The sequence below is a fragment of the Dromiciops gliroides genome, chromosome 2 (genome assembly GCF_019393635.1).
Source record: "Dromiciops gliroides isolate mDroGli1 chromosome 2, mDroGli1.pri, whole genome shotgun sequence".
NCBI lineage: Eukaryota > Metazoa > Chordata > Mammalia > Microbiotheria > Microbiotheriidae > Dromiciops > Dromiciops gliroides.
The window spans coordinates 53,038,870-53,059,651 of record NC_057862.1 but is presented as its reverse complement, the minus strand read 5'-3'; the positions used below and the strand labels follow the sequence as shown (position 1 = coordinate 53,059,651).

At 39.8% G+C, this 20,782-nt stretch overlaps 2 protein-coding genes and 1 non-coding gene across 4 annotated transcripts in view; 2 read left to right on the top strand and 1 right to left on the bottom strand.

Moving 5' to 3' along the window:
* Positions 1-12,636, top strand: part of PLA2G12B (phospholipase A2 group XIIB) — a 33,684-nt gene extending 21,048 nt beyond the window's left edge. The window contains exons 2-4 of one of the 2 annotated variants that reach the window (XM_043981484.1): positions 4,610-4,686; positions 7,749-7,914; positions 12,062-12,636. In XM_043981484.1, coding sequence (XP_043837419.1) covers positions 4,610-4,686; positions 7,749-7,914; positions 12,062-12,180 — 362 coding nt within the window. In that variant the 3' untranslated portion in view covers positions 12,181-12,636. Of the gene's footprint in view, positions 1-4,609; positions 4,699-7,748; positions 7,915-12,061 lie in introns of both variants that reach the window. The other variant, XM_043981483.1, reaches the window with a different exon arrangement.
* TRNAF-GAA lies at positions 5,539-5,611 on the top strand. Its single transcript has one exon. It is a non-coding gene; the product is annotated as a tRNA-Phe (tRNA).
* A 4,848-nt stretch (positions 12,637-17,484) lies between the features above and the next one.
* OIT3 (oncoprotein induced transcript 3) overlaps positions 17,485-20,782 on the bottom strand; it is a 40,243-nt gene continuing 36,945 nt past the window's right edge. The window contains exons 8-9 of the mRNA XM_043981460.1: positions 19,449-19,548; positions 17,485-18,421 (exon numbers count right to left, since the gene is read on the bottom strand). Coding sequence (XP_043837395.1) covers positions 18,248-18,421; positions 19,449-19,548 — 274 coding nt within the window. The 3' untranslated portion in view covers positions 17,485-18,247. The remainder of the gene's footprint in view (positions 18,422-19,448; positions 19,549-20,782) is intronic.

The following is a 20,782-nucleotide window of genomic DNA, read 5'->3' as shown; positions in this document are numbered from 1 at the left end:
AACTGAAGCAAACAGGGTTAAGAGACTTGCCCAGGGTCACACAGCTAGTAAGTATCTGAAGCCAGATTTGAACTCAGTTCTTCCTGATTTCAGGCCTGGCACTCTATCCACTGTGCCACCTAGCTGCCCCCTCTCTATTGATTTGTTTTCAGGGCAAGTTGGTATATTTCAACAGATCTGGAAGGAATGATGAGGGCAGGACTCAAAATTACTTTGACCAAGGGGCTGATTAACACATTGGCATAAGAATAAGCTCTGTTTGTGGGGTCCCTAATGAACCTTCCCAGGACAACCAGCATCCTGGATATATATATATATATATATATATATATATATATATATATATATATATATATATATATATATATATATACACACACACACATATATATATACACACATATATATATATACATATATATATATATAATTCCTTTATAGACTCATGTATGTAGGAATGTTCCTAAAACACAAGCGACTGCTCCAGGAGCACCCTGTTGCTTCTAGGAAATGCAGTTCCCTCTGACTGGCACTGTTTGAATCAGAAATTGTAATCTTTGATTCACCTCAGTCAGCATGGCTGTTGACTCTCATGCTTGAGAACTTCTCCATTTCTGTTTCTGGATGAGTGATGTCCTGGAGAGGCTTCGGGAGTTCCAACTTTGATCTTGAAGAGGGCTCAAGTTAGAGGTCAAGGTCCCTTCCTTAAAGGTCCATTGAGCAGGCTACTCCTCCTGGTTCATTGGCCTATCTTCTTTTATTTTTTATTTAAAAAATTTTTATTTTATTCATCTATTTATTCATTCATTGATCTGTTTGCTTGTTTATTTATTGATTGATTTGTTCAGTCTGTCTTTCCTTTGTTTGCTCATTTGTTTGTTTATTTATTTGGCCCATCTTCTTGATGTTGATACTTTTGCTTCCAAGAGGATTGCTTCATTATCCTACAGCATCAGAATCCTTCAGCTCTGAGGCAGTGCCTGAAGTAGCCTGGGCAGCTCATCCTATGCTCTATGGGATGCATTCCAATCCAAACCCCTTTATCTGAGTAATATCTAAGGTCACACAGGTAGCAAGTGGCAAAGGTGAGACTTGAACCCAGGGTTCTTGGATGCCAACTCCACTCCTTTCTCTACTGTCCCAGGATGCCTTTTCCTGAAACTTTGATCCAGATTGGCTTTGCACATGACCAATCAAGCTTCATTTAGGGGAGAAGCTCCTCTGCCCTCTGCCTCTGAGATAATTAACTGACAACTCAAAATTAAGTCTACCAAAACCCAAGGAAGAACTTGACAACCCTTCTCATGATTCCCACTTTGTTCCATTATCAGTTATTCAATATGCATTTATTACAAACCCACCAGGTGACAGGTGCTGGACTTGCTGTTGGGGATGCAGACATGAAAGTGAGACAGTTCTTGTCCTCACAGAGCTTCCATTCTACTTGGAACACACAACATGTTCACACATAAATAAAAGCAGTATACATACAAAATTAGCACAAAGTGACATGGGTGTGGAGAGGAAACACATCTGGGGAAATACAAATGCTTAGAGCCAAGATAAGGAACCATTCCCATTAGAAAGTAAAAAATTACATGACGGAGGCCTGTAATAACTCACAATTCTATAGCACATTAAAATTTACACAATACTTTTCTTTCAACACATCTGTGAGATAGGCAGTCAGATAGGCCCATTTTATAGATAAGGAAATCAAAGTTTAGGGAAATTAAGTAATTTGCCTAAGTCACAGGTCCTGTTGGATGGAGAGGACTACAAATACAGGTCCTCTGGACTCAATGTGAAAGACTTTCAATTCTCTGGACTAAGAAAATTCAATGTAAAAAATAGATGATATTTCCCCCTCCACCCCCCCAAGAAAAAAAAAGCCCAAAGGAAGCAACAGGGAGAAATAGATCTTTTTACATTTATCACAAAATTTTAAAAGAACAAAGCAAACATGTCATAATGACTTTGAGAGAACAATGTTGTGTTCTTCCAAATCTGCAGAAAAAAATACCGACAAAAAAAGCAAACATAAATGAATGGCCTTTTGGTCTCTGTTTGATGTTAGATTTCACTCGTCTTTCAGCTTCCACTGATTTTCCAAAACTCATTGTGTTATTATGACCAAAGGTGTTTTCTTTTGTTTGTTTGTTTGTTTTGCATTTGTTTTTGTTTTTTTTTAATTTAAAAAAAATTATTTTATTTAGAGTTTTCAGTTCCAACCTCCATCCCTCCTTCCCTCCCTACCCTCTCTCATCCCTGAGGCAGCAAACAATCTTTTAAATCATAAAAGTATTTTATTATTTTCCAGTTACATGTAAAAATAGTTTTCAACATTTGTTTTCATAAGATTTTGAGTTCCAATTTTTTCTCCTTCCCTCCCTTTCATCCCTCCTCCTCAAGACAGAAAGTAATCTGATATAGGTTATATATGTACAATCACATTAAACATATCTCTGTATTAGTCATGTAAAAGAAGAATCAGAACAAAAGGAAAAGCCTCAAAAAACAAAAAACAAAACAAAACTAGAAACAGTATGGTTTACGCTGCATACACCACAGTTCTTTTTTCTGTATGTGGAGAACATTTTCCATCATGAGTTCTTTGGAATTGTCTTGGATCATTGTGTTGCTGAGAGAAGCTAAGTCTATCACAGTTGATCATTCAGTGCTGCTGGTACTGTCTACAATGTTCTGGTTCTGCTCATTTCACTCAGCATCAGTCCACTTAACTCTCTCCAGGTTCTTCTGAAATCTGCCTGCTCATCATTTCTTACAGAACAATAGTATCTCATTACATTCATATACCACAACTTGTTCAGCCATTCCCCAATTGATGGGCATCTCCATGATTTCCAGTTCTTTGCCACCACAAAGAGAGCTGCTATAAATATTTTTGTACATGTGGGTCCTTTTTCCAAAGGTGTGTTTTTGATTCAAAGTCATGGTAGAAAATGCTAACTGACACCAGGGATGGATAGGGCCTGGAGCCCACATTAAACCCAGGGAAATTTTGCACAAGTGCATTAATAATAATAATAATAATATCCAAAGTTTATATAGGGCTTTAAAATGTACAAAGCTAATGATCTCATCTAAGGTCACAACAAACATGTGAAGTAGGTACTACAAGGCATTATCATCCCACTTTTATGGATAAAAAAACTGAGACCCAGGGAAGTCACTTGCCCAGGGTCGTACCAGTGAGCCCTGGATGTAGAGTCAGAAGATTATAGAATCATAGACCTAGTCCTGGAGAGAACCTCAGAAGCTATCTCGCCCAACCCCATCACTTTACATATGAGGAAACTGAGGCCCAGAGTGATTAAGTGAATTGTTCAGGATCACACAAATGAATACTATATTTAGAGACACCAGTTGTGTGATTTCCCCCCTTTGAGCCGGTTTCCTCATATTTAAAATAAGGGGGACTATTCTAGATGATCTTCAAAGTTCTGTTCAGTTGTTAATCTATGTTCCTAAGTTCTATAGGTGGAACTTGGACCCAGGTCTTTCTTACTCCAAGTCCAACCCTCCCTCTATTATAGCAGGCCACACCAAAGCTGCAATGAAAGTGAATAACCCCCCCTCCCCCAAAGAGTTATTACATAAATTCTCAGAAAAATCAGAACTGAATTGTACAAAGCTGAAGGGCGTAGAATTGTACCATTCACATATCTCATATTAAAGACTCATAGGGTCATAGCTTTAGATCTAGAAGGGATTCCCTTAGCAAGAATCTAACCCAACTGTCTCATATTACAGATAAGGAAACTGAAGCCCAGAACAGTGAGTTTTTCAAGGTCATTCAGGTAATAGAGTAGCAGAACTGTGATTCTCTTACTTTAAATTTAGCATTCTTTCTTATTTCTTTTTAAAATAAGTGCTTAATAAATTCTTTTTTTTTTTTTATTTTTGCGGGGCGATGGGTGTTAAGTGACTTGCCCAGGGTCACACAGCTAGTGTCAATGTCTGAGACTGGATTTGAACTCAGGTACTCCTGAATCCAGGGCTCGTGCTTTATCCACTGCACCACCTAGCCGCCCCTTAATAAATTCTTTATGTATTACCTATCTAAATGTGACTGGACACTATTGCTCTATGAGAAATGACAAGAGAAATTTATAAAAGTGTGGGAAGTCTCGTATAAACCAAAGTGGAGTGAAGAAAACAGAAGCAAGAGAATATACACTATGACTACAATAATGTAAGAGCAAACAACACTAAAAGACATCAGAATTCAGATTAAATGCAATGGCCATTTTTGGTTCCAGGTCACAGATGATGAGAACACATTTCTTTCCTCTCAGTAGAAAGATGGTGGATTATGACTATGGGTTCAGAATGTTATGCACACTATCAGATGTGGTTGTCATTGTGTTACAGGTTTTGCTTAAGTGATTTTGTTTTGTTGCCAAAGGAAGAGTTCAGAGTAGTCAAGGTTTCAGGGAATGATTGTAATGCAAAGCCCGTGTCATGAATAAAACCTTAAAATAAATAAACAGAATTATTTTAGTGACTGTCATAATTTGATAAATGCTCTGACATAATATTCTACTAAATGTTTCTTTCTGATTCTCTTCTCTCTCTTTCCTGCTAGGGAAGGCACCAATGCCCAGGCCTGGGTACAAGCCACAGGAGCCCAATGGCTGCAGTTCCTACTTCCTGGGTCTCAAGGTACCAGACAGTGTATGTACTGTTAACATTTCACTTACTTACTACCTGGTATGATTTTACTAATCGGGAAGATGAATCAAATAGGGACCCTCGGGAGGAAGATCGTGGGAAAATGCTTACCAGTAAAATCATAATCACTTTTTGCAGGAGAAAAAAGTCACTTTCAAAGTGGTTGACTGTGGCTTTGTCCTTCCTCAGGTATAGCTTTCCTCTTTGAATAAAGCTCTTGTTCAATATCAAAGGTTTGAAAAGAGGACTGCCTCTTCAACTCAACCTGAAGTTTTTCACTATTTCTCACAGAATCACAGAAATGTAAAATTGGAAAGGAATTCAGCATCTGTCTAGTCCAACCCATCCCCTCTTCAACACACCCATGTGATCACTGATCCTTTGATTGAAGACTGCCAATGAAAGGGCACCCACTGTCAGCCTGTTTCCTTAGGTGTCAGTTGACCTGGCATCAAGCTTACTCTCAACCCCCACTGCCCTCATTTCTGTCCTTCTGCCAAGCAGAATGAGGCTAATCCATCTTCCACATGATGACCTGTCAGATCGTTGAAGAGAACTATTCCCCTTCCCTGCCCCTCCCTCCCCCATATCTTCCTTTCTTGATGCTAAATATCTCTTGGTCCTGCCACTCCAATATATCATTGTCCTTCCCAAAAAATAGGTTGCCCAGAGCTGAACACAATATTCTATACAAAGGAATTCCTATCATGTCCCTCATCTCAGAGGCAATGACTATGGACCCAAGATTTCATAAGGTTTTTTGGCTGCCCTCATATACTAATGACCCACCGCATATATCACTAAAATCCTTAGATTATTTTTTCTTCAAAACTGCTGTGTAAAGCCGAAATAGCTCAGTTGGGAGAGCGTTAGACTGAAGATCCAAAGGTCCCTGGTTCAATCCTGGGTTTCCGTAGGGGAATTTTGTGACTCTGGGCAAGTCACTTAACTCTAATTGCCTCACCAAAAAACAAACAAACAAACAAACAAAAAACTGCTGTGTATCCACACCTCTTATCTTGTTCTTGTAAAGGTGATTTTTTTAAAAATCAAATTTAAGACTGTATGTTCATCACTACTAAATTTCATCTTGCTTGATTAGACCCAACATTCTAGCCTTCCTCTTCTCCCCTCAGTCTTTCTTTCTTTCTTTGTTCCTCTCTCTCTTTCTCTCTCTCAATCCTTCTCTTTTTCTCAGATTTCTGTTATTTGCAAACTTCATTAAGTACCCCCTCTATGGCTTTATCCAAGTCATTGATATTAGTTTCAACTCCGTCACTTAGTAGCTGTGGTACTCTATGTATATATCATCTAACATCCCTGGTCCTCGATTTCCTCATCCATAAAATGAGAAGGACTAGACAATCTCTTAGGTCCCTCCTAACTCTAAATCTATGATTCTAGGAAAATCACATGTTCTAGGAATAATCCCAGGACTGCAAAGGTTTAGACCTTTGTTGACTTCCTAACCCAAATTGCCTTTTAATTAAACAGTGTTTGACTTCAGCAGTCTTTTGTAGCTCCATTGGCCTATCATCTGTTCTACAAGCTGCTGAACATCATTCTATTGAAGGACTCACCAAGGAAGTTATTCTGTAACAATTCCATTCACCATTGTCCTTCACAAATAGATATTCTCTGTCCTCACCCCTAATTTGTCAACTGTTGGCTGGCACCACCATCCTCCTGCTTCCCAAAGCCTTTCAGTCATTTTAGACTCCTCTTTGTCCTCCTACATTGAATCAGTCACCCACTCTTGCAATTCTCTTTTGAAAAAAAATTATCTCTTGAATTTGTCATTTATTTTCAATTGATATACATTACCTCAATTGAACTTCTCAAGAAGCTTGTGAAGAGAGTTTTATATATTTATTATCCCCACTTTAAAGCTTAGGAAACTAAGGGTCAGAGGAGTTAAAAGTGATTTGCTCATGGCCATACCATTAGTATTGGGAGTGGGATTTGAACCCATGCCTTCCTGATACAGCCAGGTTGAGGAGTCTCTCTAGGGCACCATGTTGCTTCTTGGTTCTTTTTGACCCAATCAATCGTTTATGCAATTTTAAGAATAACCTTCCATGGATGCTATTTTCATTATTTCACTCCTTTGTTTATTGGATTTCTATTGTATTAAGTCTGAGCCCTAACCTCTCATGACCTTTTTTTTTTTTAGGTTTGCCTTTCCCACCCACTTACCAATCTTAATTTCTGTATTAGTTCTTTGCTAAAGGCCTTGGATTAAATCCAAAATATTTGGATCACTGTGCCTCGCACATGACTTGCTCATTCCTGCATTTTCAATATGATTCTTTATATTTGTAATAATTTTTGTTTCCCAATATGTCCCTCAGTACCTTCAAAACCTGCTTCCACCAGGAAGCCTTCCAAGTTTGATGCTGCATTTTGTTCTGTGATAATTTGTTCCTGTCTAAAGTTTACTTGATAAATGTATTCATTTTTTCACATGTGATATTGTAATCTCATTGAGTGCGGGAGACTACTTCCAACTGTCCCCATCCATCACCATGTACAGCATCTAATGCAGTTCTATATATGGGAATGGATCTATTAAAAAATGGTGTGGACATATTGAACCAAGAGAGGAAAAATGAGTTACTCTGTGTCATATGGTAAATCAGTAGCAAAATTCAGGACCCTCATCATCCCCATCTGCTTAAGCCCACTAGCTTCTTGTTCAGCCATTGGCAGAAATACTGAAGTGATTTGCCATTTCCTTCTCCAGCTCATTTGACAGATGAGGAAACTGAGGCAGAGTTAAGTGACTTGTCTAGGGTCACACAGCTAGTAAGTGTCTAAAGCCGGATTTAAACTCAGGAAGATGAGGTTTACTGACCCCAAACTTGGCACTCTATTCACAGCATCACCTAGCTGCACCAATGAGGTTTCTATATGGATCCAGATGAACAAATTCTCTTACTCTTAGAAGCGACTGACTTTGGGAAACAATAATGTCTTGACCCTTAACTTCAAGAACTCTTGCTGGAGCCCCAGGGCTCCGAATATAAGATACTTTTCCTGCTCTTTCCTCTCAGATGGACTTGGGGATCCCAGCAATGACCAAGTGCTGCAATCAGCTGGATAGCTGCTACGACACGTGTGGTGCAAACAAATACCGCTGTGACGCCAAGTTCCGCTGGTGCCTCCACTCCATCTGCTCAGATCTCAAACGCAGCCTGGGCTTTGTCTCCAAGGTGGCAGGTAATATGTAGACTCATCTAGACGCAGTCAGGTGGCTCCCACTTTCACCTGGGGTGGTGGCCTGAACCCGCCCCCTTCAACACTGGATGCCACAGGGATGGATGTGGAATATTGTGACTTCTGTAGGAGAGGAGGGCAGGACTATCTCTGGAAAGCTTCTGGTGCCAACCCTATTATTAGTCACATTAGCCAGCATTTTTAAGGTTTACAAAACATTTTACATATGTTATCTCATTTGATCCTCATAACAATCCTGTGAGGTGGGTGATATTATAATCTCCATATTACAGATGTGGAAAATGAGGCTGAGAGATGTTAAATGACTTGCCCAAGTTCACACAGTTAGTATCTGAGGTGGGATTTGAACTCAGGTATTCCCAACTCCAAGTCCAACACTCTATCCACTGCACCATACAAATATCTAATGGGAGGGATCCCATTTTACTCATTATAGAGAAATTAAATTTGCTCATCTTTTTAAAAAATCTCCAAGGAAGAATGAAATTTTACAGCCAACCTTGGTCACCGGAGTTGTAGCCAGGATCATTTTCACCTAGGGAAAAAAGTTGGGAAAGGACTCTTGGGGTGTGATAAGGAGACAGAGCATGAAGGATAGTCTCATTATGGGTTTAGTTGATCTAGGAGAAAGGAGAGGCTGATCTTTTTCCCTTAGAGGTTGGGAGAAAGGAAATCCCCAAAAGAAAGATTGGTTGTACCCCACAGCATACAAGTTGAGGGAGGACTTTGAGGAAAAGTTCAGGGATGGTGGTTGGGGCAAGGAAGACACATGCTTCCACTCACCTTGGGACAAAGCCTGGATTGCCCCATGGTAGTTTTAGGTTTTACTGATCATGCATTCTGCTGTTCTAATATATATCAGAAATTCTCTCTGAGACATAATTATTCTCTCTTCTCAGAGGAGATTGAGAAAACTGATCATGGTCTTCTGTATAAAGGCCATTCGTATTTATTCTTGGTGAGAAGTCTTTAGTTGGGGGATATGCATCAATTAGGGGAATAGCTGAACAAGTTATGGTATACAAATGTAATAGAGTGCTATTGTACTACAAGAAACGAAGGGGATGGCTTCAGAGAAACCTGGGAAGACTTGTATGAACTGATGCAGAATGAAGTGAGAAGAACCAGGAGAACAATTTTTATAGTAACAGCAAATTGTAAAGATAATCCACTTTAAAAGATTTAGGAACTCTCACCAACACCACCAACCATCATTCCAAAGAACTCATGATAAAACATGCTTCCCATCTCTTTTCTTTCTTTCTTTTTCTATTTTTTGAAATGGCTAATGTGGAAATTGGTTTTGCATGATTATACATGTTTGCAATAGGTCTTATCCATGGGTAAAGAAGGGGGAAAGGGAAGGAGAGGATTTAGAACTGGAAATAAAATTAAATTGAATTTTTAAAAAGTCCTCAGTAGTTGTTCCCTTTCTGGGGAAATTTTTCCAGTGCCTCTTAGAGGTTTTTCTTTTTTATCTTTGGGCTTCTGAAGCCAAAGACGTACTGCCAGCTGTTAAGACTATATATTTTAAAAGGGTAAAATTACAGCCCTAGACAGGTCAAGTAATTGGCCTCAGTTCACAGGGAAGGGGAATAGAAGAGAGTAGCTTGGGACTTGTTCATAGGTCTATGCTTAGAGTATAATCAACCCTCAAAATAAATGTGTAAGAGTCTAAAGGCATGAACTGTTAATCTGGAGGAAAAATAGACCCCAGAGAAAGGAGTATCTATCTGTTTATCTACCTCTAGTAGTTTCAGTGGCAGATGAGAAAGTACTGGCTGCTGACCCCACACCAGGTCAAGACATTTTCCTCCCCAAGTAATTGGCTTGTCTACCATTTATACACGACTCAAAGAGGAAAAACTAAAATAAACAGGACGATTCTTGACCTGCCCTTTCCCCTGTGTCTCTCCATTGGGAAGTACTGGCTAGACTGTAGTGAATGGACCATAAGTTACTGTGATTCTTCACAGGGAAGATACTTTAGAGGAGAATTGTTGTAGGTAAAACTACTGCTCAAGGGACTATCTGTTGGGGAAGATTGGAGAGGGAGACAAAGGATAAAGAATTTATTTAGCACCTACTATGTGTGAGGCACTGTGTGCTAAGTACTTCTATTAATATTACCTCACTTGATGGGACTGGATATTAGTTCACCTGAAAGATTTGGGGGCTTTGGTAGACTATAATTTCAGTATTCAACAGAGCAACACAGAGGCTTTTAAAAAGCAAATTCTTTTTAAAACTGCATGTAAGAAAGGCATAGCCTCTGGGACTGAAGAGCCAGCCTGGTGTGGAGGGCACTGGACTTAGAGTCAGGACCTGGGCTTAAATTCTATTTCTGACATTTAAAAGGGCTGTGTGACCCTCATCTACACAATGAGGAGATTGGGTTTGATGGCCTGTAGGGTGACTTTCAGCTCTAAATCTATGATCCTATAAATAGGAAGGTGGTGGTCCTGCTATACTCTACCCACGTCAGACCCTATCCAACATAATTTAAGGGATGGCATGATGCCCACCAGAATTTTGGTCCAATGCCAACCGAAATAGTGAAAAAGTCAATTGCTCAGCATTTTATTTTATTTTATTTTTTTAATTGCCCAGCATTTTTAAGCACCCACTAAATGTCAGCCACTGTGCTAGGAACAACAACAATAACAACCAAAAAAAAGATAAAAAGAGTACGCTGCCCTCAAGGACCTTACAGTCTAATGTGGGGGACAAAATGCTAACAACTATGTGCAAACAAGAAGACTGTGTTCAGGTGTGAACATCCTGAATAAAAATACAGACAAGTTTAAGAGCATCCAGAGGAAGGATATTGGAGACTGATGCATACTGAGGCCATGGCATACAAGGTCTTGTCAGTTGAAGGAAGTGAGGTTAGCTTGAAAGAGACAACACTTACTGGGAACATGATAGCTACCTTCAAGTATTTGACTGGGTTATCCATTAGAAGAAAGATTAGATTTGTTCTGTGTGCAAGGAACAGAAAGGTAGATTTAGACACCAGGTAAGGAATGATCTTCCTAACAATTGGTTCTTCTCAAAGCACCTTTGGGTGCAGGCAGTGAGTGGGTGGGGGGCTTGAGTTAGAGGGTGTGCTGGAACCAGCTTGAACCAGCTTTCAAGAATGGTGGTTCAATTTCCAGTGTGAGCATTGAAACCCCAGAAATTGGTAAACACAACTAATCAGAGCTTGATTTATTGACGTATGGATTATATAGACTTAAGAGAGTCTTTTTTTCTTTTTTTTTTCTTTTTGGTGAGGCAATTGGAGTTAAGTGACTTGCCCAGGGTCACACAGCTAGGAAGGGTCAAGTGTCTGAGACCGGATTTGAACTCAGGTCCTCCTGAATTCAGGGCTGGTGCTTTATCCACTGTGCCACCTAGCTGTCCTTAGAGAGAGAGAGTCTTAATGTTGAAGAATAGACTGAAAATCAGGTCCCACTTACACCCCCTCCCTACCCCCAGGCCAAGAGACTACCTTTCTGGTCAAATGTTCAGGGCAGTCTGGCTCAGGTGTGGGTTAGATTAAATGGCCTCTAAGGTTCCTTCTTCCTCAGAGATTCTGTAGTTGGGAGGTCCCAAGGATATATGGCTACTGTTTCTTGGGGTGGTGGATTAACACTAGTTTCTTTGCAAAATTCAGCTAAGGGATCCCCAATTTAAATGAATGCTCCTGCTTTCCCCCTATGCCAACAAGTTTCTCCTCTATGTCTCTTTCTCCTGGCTTCCTTCAGCCTCAACCTTCTGCAAGAAACCTTTCCCCATCCCTCTTAAAGCTGGTGCCTTCTCATCGCTGATTATCTCCAATTTGTCTTGCTTACATCGTATTTATATATAGTTGTTGGCATGTTCCACCCCCCCCCCAATTAAGTGGTGAGCTCCTTGAGGTCAGGGGATTGTATTTTGGGGGGGTCTTAATAAGTGCCTGGCATATAGTAGGTGCTTAATAAATGCTGGGTGACTGACTTTTTCACCATTAGGGTTGGCATTGAATCAAAATTCTGGTGGGCATCATGCCATCCCTTAAATTATGTCATCCCTAGCAATTACCCTATGCTTTGGGGTAACCCTGAACTACATCTCATCCTGTCTTTTCTCCATTTGTTTTGTATAGCTTGTGATTCACTTGCCGACACAATATTCAATACCGTATGGACCTTGGGCTGCCGGCCATTCATGAATAGCCAGAGAGCAGCCTGCATCTGTGCTGAAGAGGAGAAGGAAGAGTTATGATGACGAGCTGGTTTCCCCCTGCCCTTCAGTGAGACCACACCTACCTGCATCCCTCCCTCAGAGGGGACAGTGAAGCCACCAGATTCTTCATCAGTTACGTTCCATCCTCTCTTGTAACAGCCTAGCTACCGCAGAGTAAGAGAGGGAGAGCAGTGAATTACAACTTGAAAAGTGAGTCATGACTTTTGGGGAGACTTGCCTGACAGTGAGTAGGAGGGGGGATCTGAAGCACCGATATCCCACTGCAAGGCCCGGGAATTCCCTCGGCCGGGAAAACTTTTCAGAGCAGAGGAAATACAACACAAACTCAAGAGTTCTGGAGTTGATGCTTGTATTCACATGAGTACTTTGGGCCAATATTAACTCTCATGAGGGGCTCATGGCTTCCCATCAGTCCATGCTTTGGTTATCCCTTGCTAGACACAATAAAGTGAACTTTTTAAAAACATTGAAAAAGAGCTGCTTTGAGTCATCACCATTTCACTGATTCTGGTATCTTACTCAGAAAGGCTGTGAAACCTACTTGGTAAGATTGACCGACATTCACCCTCATCTGCATAGGGGCTGAGGAAGAGAAGGAGGTGGGTAGCTCTGGATGCATCTCCCCCTGTTTATAATCCGATACATCAGGTGGAGTCATCTCCCTGGGGTACTAGAACGACTATTGGATTTGAAAGCAAAAAGCCTGGTTGGAATCCTAGCCAGGATCACTCTCTGTCTGTTTGATTTGGGGCAAATTTAGGTGGCACAGTGGATAGAGGACCAGGCCTGGAGTCAGAAAGACTTATCTTTCTGAGTTCAAATCTAGCCTCAGACACTGACTCACTGTGTGACCTGGGAAAGTAAGTCACTTAACCCTGTTTGCCTCAGTTTCCTCATCTATAAAATGAGGATAATAATAGCACCCACCTCCCAGGGTTGTTGTGAGGATCAAATGAGATAATAATTGTAAAGTATTTGACATATGCTAAACACTATATAGACATTAGCTATTATTATTATTATTATAGCTCTAAATTGATAGTCCTACATTCCCTGATACTTTTTGTTTCCTTGTATCTTTTGTTTCTTTTTATTTCCCAGAGTTAACTGATAAGGGTACTCACTGGAGATTCCTTTTTTTTTTTTTTTTTTTGCAGGGCAATGAGGGTTAAATGACTTGCCCAGGGTCACACAGCTAGTAAGTGTGTCAAGTGTCTGAGGTCAGGTTTGAACTCAGGTCCTCCTGAATCCAGGGCCGGTGCTTTATCCACTGCACCACCTAGCTGCCCCCACAGATGCCTTTTAAAGGTTCAAGGATCCCGAATGATGAGTGTCATTGGGGACCATTCTCTAAGAGTATATCTGTCTTTTAAATTTCTTCATTTTTAAAAGTTTCATTTACTTGTTCAATGAATAATTATTGCACATTACATATTATGTATGAGACACTGTGCTATCACACTCTAGGACAAGGGTATCAAATATGTCACGCCAACTATAACACTCTCAAGTGCTGCCTGAACCAGTATAATATTTACCACTAAAGGAATAAAAATAATGTAATTATGTTATAATATTCATGTAATATTAAAGGGCACTATTTAACAAAATAAATAAAAAATACCATAAAATGTAGGTAATATTACATTTTAAAACTAAGTTGAGGGGCAGCTAGGTGGCACAGTGGATAGAGCACCGGCCCTGGATTCAGAAGGACCTGAGTTCAAATCTGGCCTCAGACACTTAACACTTACTAGCTGTGTGACCTTGGGTAAGTCACTTAACCCTAATTGCCTCACCAAAAAACCCAAAACGAACCAAAACAAAAAAACAACAAACAATACTAAGTTGGGGGCAGCTAAGTGGCAAAGTGGATAAAGCACCAGCCCTGGATTCAGGAAGACCTGAGTTCAAATCCGGACTCAGACACTTGACCCTTCCTAGCTGTGTGACCCTGGGCAAGTCACTTAACCCTCATTGCCCCCCCAAAAAACAAAAACAAAAACAAAAACTAAGTCAACACTCAGCCCACAGAGATCTTTCTGTATGGATTAGTGGCCTCCATTTCTATTTGAGTTTGACACCACTGTTCTGGGGGAAACAAAGAAATATATATATATATATATATTTACATATAGTCACTGCCCTCAAGAAGCTACAGCCTTGAGCTTACTTCTCTGCTTTAGGATTGGGAATCAGTATACCCTTCCCTCCATTGTCTGTGGTCCTCCTCTGGTGGGAGAGAATAATTTTCTTGACAAATATCCATGTCTAGAGAATACCCATTAGCCTAGAGGAGAATATCATGTGGAACATGGAATGTAAGCTCTCTGAAGTCAGACACTTTTAAATTTTGTCTTTGTATTTCCTGTACTGAGCACAGTGCTCTGCATACAAGCAGGGCTTAATAAATGTTTGTTGAATTGGATTGAATTGGAATGTAATGTTTCTCCTTTACTCAGCTTTGTCCTCTAATGTCCCTTCCCCAGCCTTCCCTCCATGATGGAAAATCTCATTTTTATTCATTTTGCTGATTTCCTCAAGGATGGTGCTTATTGTTTTCCTTTCTTAGTAAGAAAAGAGAAAGTCATGAGTCCTGTCTGCAAAACGTATGGGCTATAATATAATTGAACCAAGTTTAATTCCCTATCTCAAAAGCAGATGGAAATCATTGACCATTTCTAGAATAATTTGCTAATCTTTTCTCCTCTTTTATTAAGTCTTCCAGATTCTCTTTTGGCTGTCCAACAGGAAAGACTGTTATATTGTTTTAGTTATTATTCAGACCACTGCCTTTCTTTTAAAAGTACATCATTGAGAGAAATTCCATTTAAAAAAACTGTAGACAATATAAAATACTAGGAAGTCTACCTGCCAAGATACACACAGAAACTATGTGAACACAATTACAAAATTCTTTTCATGCAAATAAAGATACATCCAAACAACTGGAGAAATGTTCATTGATCGTGGGTAGGCCAAGTCAATATAATATAAATTATAATTCTATTTACTTATTTATTGCCATACCTACCAAACTACAAAAAACTGTTATATAGGGGTAGAAAAAATAATAACAAAATTCATCTGGAAGAAAAAATGTCAAGAATATCAAGGGCATCAATAAAAATAAATGAAAGAGGACAGCCTAGTAGTATCAGATTTCAAACTATACCACAAAGCAATAATCATCAAAACAATCTGATACTGGCTAAGAAATAGAGTGATGGATCAGTGGAATAAATTAGATAGATAATTTGCAGAATTAAACCACTTCAGTAATTTAGTGTTAGATAAACCCAATGATCCAAGCCTTTGGGGTAAGGATACACTACTCAACAAAAGCTTCTGGGAATGCTAGAAAGCATTTTGGCAGAAACTAGGCCTATAACATCTTATACCATGTACCAAGATAAGCTCAAAATGGATAAATGATTTAGATATAAAGGGTGATATCACAAGCAAATTAGGGAAGCATGGGAAAATCACCTGTCAGATCTATGGTTAAGGGAAGAGTATGTGACCAATAAAAAGATAAATAGAATTATGGAAGGCAAAATTACATGAAATTTAAGTTTTTGCATAAACAAAAGCAATTTAGCCAAAATTAGAAGGAAAGCAGGAAACTGGGAAAAATTTTATAGCAAGTTTCTTAGATAAAGGTCTCATTTCTCAAATATGTAGGAAACTGAGGCAAATTAATGAAAATAAGACCCCTCCCCCAATAGATAAATGGTCAAAGAGCATAAACAGTTTTTAGTTTTCCGAAAAAGAAATAAAACCTATCAATAGTCACATAGAAAAAATGTTCTAAACCACTACTTAGTAGAGAAGTGATGATGAGAACAACTCTGAGGTACCAATTCACAACTATCAAATGGCTAAAATGACAGAAAAGGAAAATAACAAATACTGGAGGGGGATATGAAAAAATAGGTACACTAATTACTATTGGTAGAGTTGTGAACTGGTCCAACAAATCTGAAGAATAATTTGGAACTATGCCCCAAACCACTACCAATTCTGTATCCTGAAGAGATCAAAGAGAAAAAGGAAAAGAACCTATATGTACAAAAAAAATTTATAGCAGCTTTATTTGTAGTAGCAAATAACTGAAAACTGTGGAAGACATGGCTGAATAAGTTGTGGTATACAAATGTGATGGAATGTTATTGTGCTATAAGAAATGGGGGATGGTTTCAGAAAAACCTGGGAAGTCTTATGTGATCTGATGCAAAGTGAAATGAGCAGAACAAGAACACTGTATACAATAATGGCAATATTATAATGATGATCAACTGTGAAAGATTTAGCTACTCTGATCAATACAACAGTCCATGACAATTCTGACAGACTCATAATGAAAAATGTTATCCACCTCCAGAGAGAATTGATGAATTCTGAGTGGCAATTGAAGCATTTAAAAAAACTTTTCCTGACCATTTAAATTTTTCTTGTTTTTTTGTTGCAACATGGCTAATAGGGATACATGACTTCATATACATAATGGATATCATATTTCTTGCCTTCTTAATGGGTGGGGAAGGACTGGAAAGAGGGAGAAAATTTTAGAACCCAAAATTAAAGAAATAATTGTAAAAAATAAAAAGCTACAGAGTAAAAAACAAACCAAATATCCAGAGCTAAAAAACAATCACATTTAGAGCTAGACAGAACATTAGAGGTTTTTTTTTTTCTCTTAACTTCCTTATTTTATCTATGAGGAAACAAGTCCAGACAGGTTAGTTGATTTGCCTGAGGTCACATAATCAGTAAGTAACAGATTCAGGATTTGAACCCAGGACATCTAATCCTATATCCAGGGCTCTTTTCACCATACTATAGTTGTAATTAGATATAACTGAGTTGGGGAGTGTGTATGAGGAGGGACAAATTTAATGTTACACCATGGCACAAAGGACTGTCTGCTGGTGTGTTTGTGCCAGGAGGGAGTTGCCTGTCCCAGAGTGTGTCTCTTGTACTTACAGATGTTGGAGTAAAAGGTGGAGGGCAGGGAAGGGACAAGGTGGACAAAGGAAGAGGAATATGACATTGACCCTGGTTTCAACTAGAGGAGAACTGTGGTAGGTGAATCAAGATTCCGAGAAGGCAGGGAATAGGAGTACAATTCTGTTTTTCCAAGTTTAGTTGTGGCTACATTTTACCACTGCAATCACAGACTTCAATCTATCAATCAACAAGCATTTATTAAAAAGCCTACTATTGTGGCCAATGAGAAAATTCTCTTGACCTTCAAAGACAAAGACAATGTAAAAATAAGAGAACAAACAGCACACAGAAAAGGAAGGAGAAAATACTATGTCAGAGAAAAACTTAATAGTCTTCTTTATTAAACATTCCCAATGCTTATGAGCACCTCTTTCCCCTGTAGTGACCCTGAATGCCTATTGGAAGTGTTAGGGTACAATGACGATTTACATATTTAAGGACCTTGAGCCCTTCCATTTTAATGTATAATTTCACACAACACTTTTTTCCTCTAGCATTTCTACGATTTCAAATTTGAAATGTGACCCTGACTTCTTGTGTCAGTGCTTCCATTACCACTGGCCCCTGGCTTTTTTTTTTTTTAATTGTAAGTCCGCTCCAAATATCTGCGCTTGTCAAATCCTTGTTTTTTTCTTTGGGAATAAAGGTCCCCTAGGTTATCGGATGTGAAAGCTAAAAACTAGACAGAAGGCTCTGGATAACTCGTTCCTTACTATTGATTGCACTGGTGCTTAAAATTATTTGAGATGTTTGAAGAAGAGAAATAAAAACACAAAAAAGGGAATATTGGGGGAGAATAGGGAGATCTTTTAAATGGATGGTGAAGTATCAGACCCTGTAGAGAATAAGCCAAGTCATTTGGCAAGGTTTTGAGCCTTATAAACCAGCTTTAACAGGACCTGGAAAAGGTTAGATGGCATGAGTATCTTCAGCAACTGTAAGATGACAGCAAATATCATGTTATTGAATGTCAAGCTTTCTTGATTGCTGATTCGATGTCCTTAGAGGGCGTTAGAAGGATTGGCAGAGAAGTTACAATCCATAGAGAAACCCTAGGGACACGGTGGCAGACTTGTTACTCGTCCTCCCTGTCAATGATGATTGGGCCACTAGTCAGTATGTGGTTCTGCAGGTGAGTTCCCTTGTCCTTAATTGCTTCACGTCGCATCCGTCGGTTGCAACCCTGGGCACAGCGGGATTGCTCATCAAGCACCCCACACACCAGTACTCGGCAATGTAAAAACACCACCTATAAGGAAAGAAGGCCAGAGAGACTGAAATCTGACATCCTCAAATAACTATGTTATGCTGTTGTTTAGTTGTTTTAGTTGTGTCCCACTCTTTGTGACCCCATTTGGGATTTTCTTGGCAAAGATACTGGAGTGGTTGGCCATTTCTTTCTCCAGCTCATTTTACAGATGGGGAAACTGAGGCAAACTAGGTGACTTGCCCAGGGTCATAGAGCTAGTAAGTGTCTGAGGTCAGATTTGAACTCAGGAAGATGAGTTTTCCTGACTGACTGGTCCTCTATCCACTGCGCCACCCTGCTGTCCAATCACATTATACCTCAAAACAAAACTGTTTTACACGTCATCATGGGCATTAGCCTGTCATATGTTTCATGTCCTTTAAGAATAATGTTATTCAGGGGGCAGCTAGGTGAATAAAATACCAACCCTGGATTCAGGAGAACCTGAGTTCAAATCTGGCCTCAGACACTTGACACTTACTAGTTGTATGACCCTAGGCTTAACCCTCATTGCCCTGCCCCCCTGCAAAAGAATAATGTTATTCTACTCATTCTGCAAATGGGGAAACTGAGGGAAAAGCAGGTGCTGGCCAATCATCAAGTCATAAAGATATAAAGATTGGCTGGGGCAGCTAGGTGGCAAGTGGATAGAGCACGAGCCCTGGATTCAGGAGGACCTGAGTTCAAATCCGGCCTCAAACACTTGACACTTACTAGCTGTGTAACCCTGGACATGTCACTTAACCCTCATTGCTCTGCTCACCCCCCAAAAAAAAAGAAAAAAGAAAGAAAAGAGCATCTATTTATGGGTAGATAATGATAGTTCCTGGGATAGATGCAGGCCACTCAACAACTGACTAACTTGTATTATTAGTACATCCCAGAATGGCAAGGTACCAAGATACCCTTCACCTCTAAGGAGGATCAACTCACCACCTCCAGAAAATTCAAACAAACAAACAAACAAACACACGGTTCTTAGGAGATCTTGGGCCTGAGAAGTCATATTGTTGGATGCATAACTCACCTGGTGGTCTTTTCCCACAAATTTGAAGACAGGCACTTGGAAGTGCTTCGTGAGGTGATCTCGGGACGTATACTGCTTTACTGAGTCATCTGACACGCAGCTAAAAAGAGAAAAGGGCCCAGTTTAAAGGCCTGATTGCTTTCACAGAGGTGGAAAAATGACCCAGCCCAACCCATTTCGTCCTCCAAAAAGGAAAGAAACTGGAGAGAGGAGATTGAGTTCTTTTCAAACTTTTCAGGAATGAAGGAAAAACTAAATTCAGTCCCTGTGATGGCATCTCCAGATGCAGGCCTGGCTCTGATTTTGCTAGCTCATCACTCTTGGGCAGAAACATTTTCTATTGAGCTAATATATTAGAGAGTTTCAGCAGCAGCAAAAGATTTAACTGATAGAAACTGTGTGCTGATGAAAAGGTCTCTTTTTCCATATCATCTGGTGGGAGATCTGGTCTGAAATGACCCACTGCTTGTCTTTACAAATATTAAAGTGATAGGCAAATGGATTTATTTATTCATTCATCTGTCTATCTATCTATCTATCTATCTATCTATGAGGCAATTGGGGTTAAGTGACTTGCCCAGGGTCACACAGCTAGAAAGTGTCAAGTGTCTGAGGCCAGATTTGAACTCAGGTCCTTGGGACTCCAGGGCCGGTACTCTATCCACTATGCCACCTAGCTGCCCCAGGATTTATTTATTTTCATTGAGGCTGAGGGTAGGGAGAGTAGGGTCTGGGTCTGAACTTTTTTGGATTTCTTAGGATCACTGAGAGTCTCAGTGACTCACCCAGAGTCCTGCAGCCAGTAGGCATCAAGATCAAGATTTGAACCCAGGTCTTCTTCACTTCAAGGCTGGCTCTCTATAGGCTTCCTCTCTGGATGATGATGACAATAGGATGTGTGGTGTAGGAGATAGAGAGTTGGTCTCTGAGTCAGGAAGACTGGAGTTTAGGTCCACAGTGACCATGTGACCCTTAATATCCCAGGGTTCAAACAATACTCTGAGACTATAAATTATGCACCTGTTGTTGATCTAAACTGGTAGAGGGAGTTTTCTATACCAGGTCTGGACCAAAAAATTCTTCTTCTTCTTCTTCTTCTTCTTCTTCTTCTTCTTCTTCTTCTTCTTCTTCTTCTTCTTCTTCTTCTTCTTCTTCTTCTTCTTCTTCTTCTTCTTCTTCTTCTTCTTCACCACCACCACATCATCACCACCACCACCATCTTCATCGTTATTTGTGAAACCTTTCTCCTGACAATACAGTTGGTACTCTTGGGACAGGGGCTCACTTAGAAGCTGTTATGGTAATAACATCTCTTTGCATCTAGCCCAGAGTGA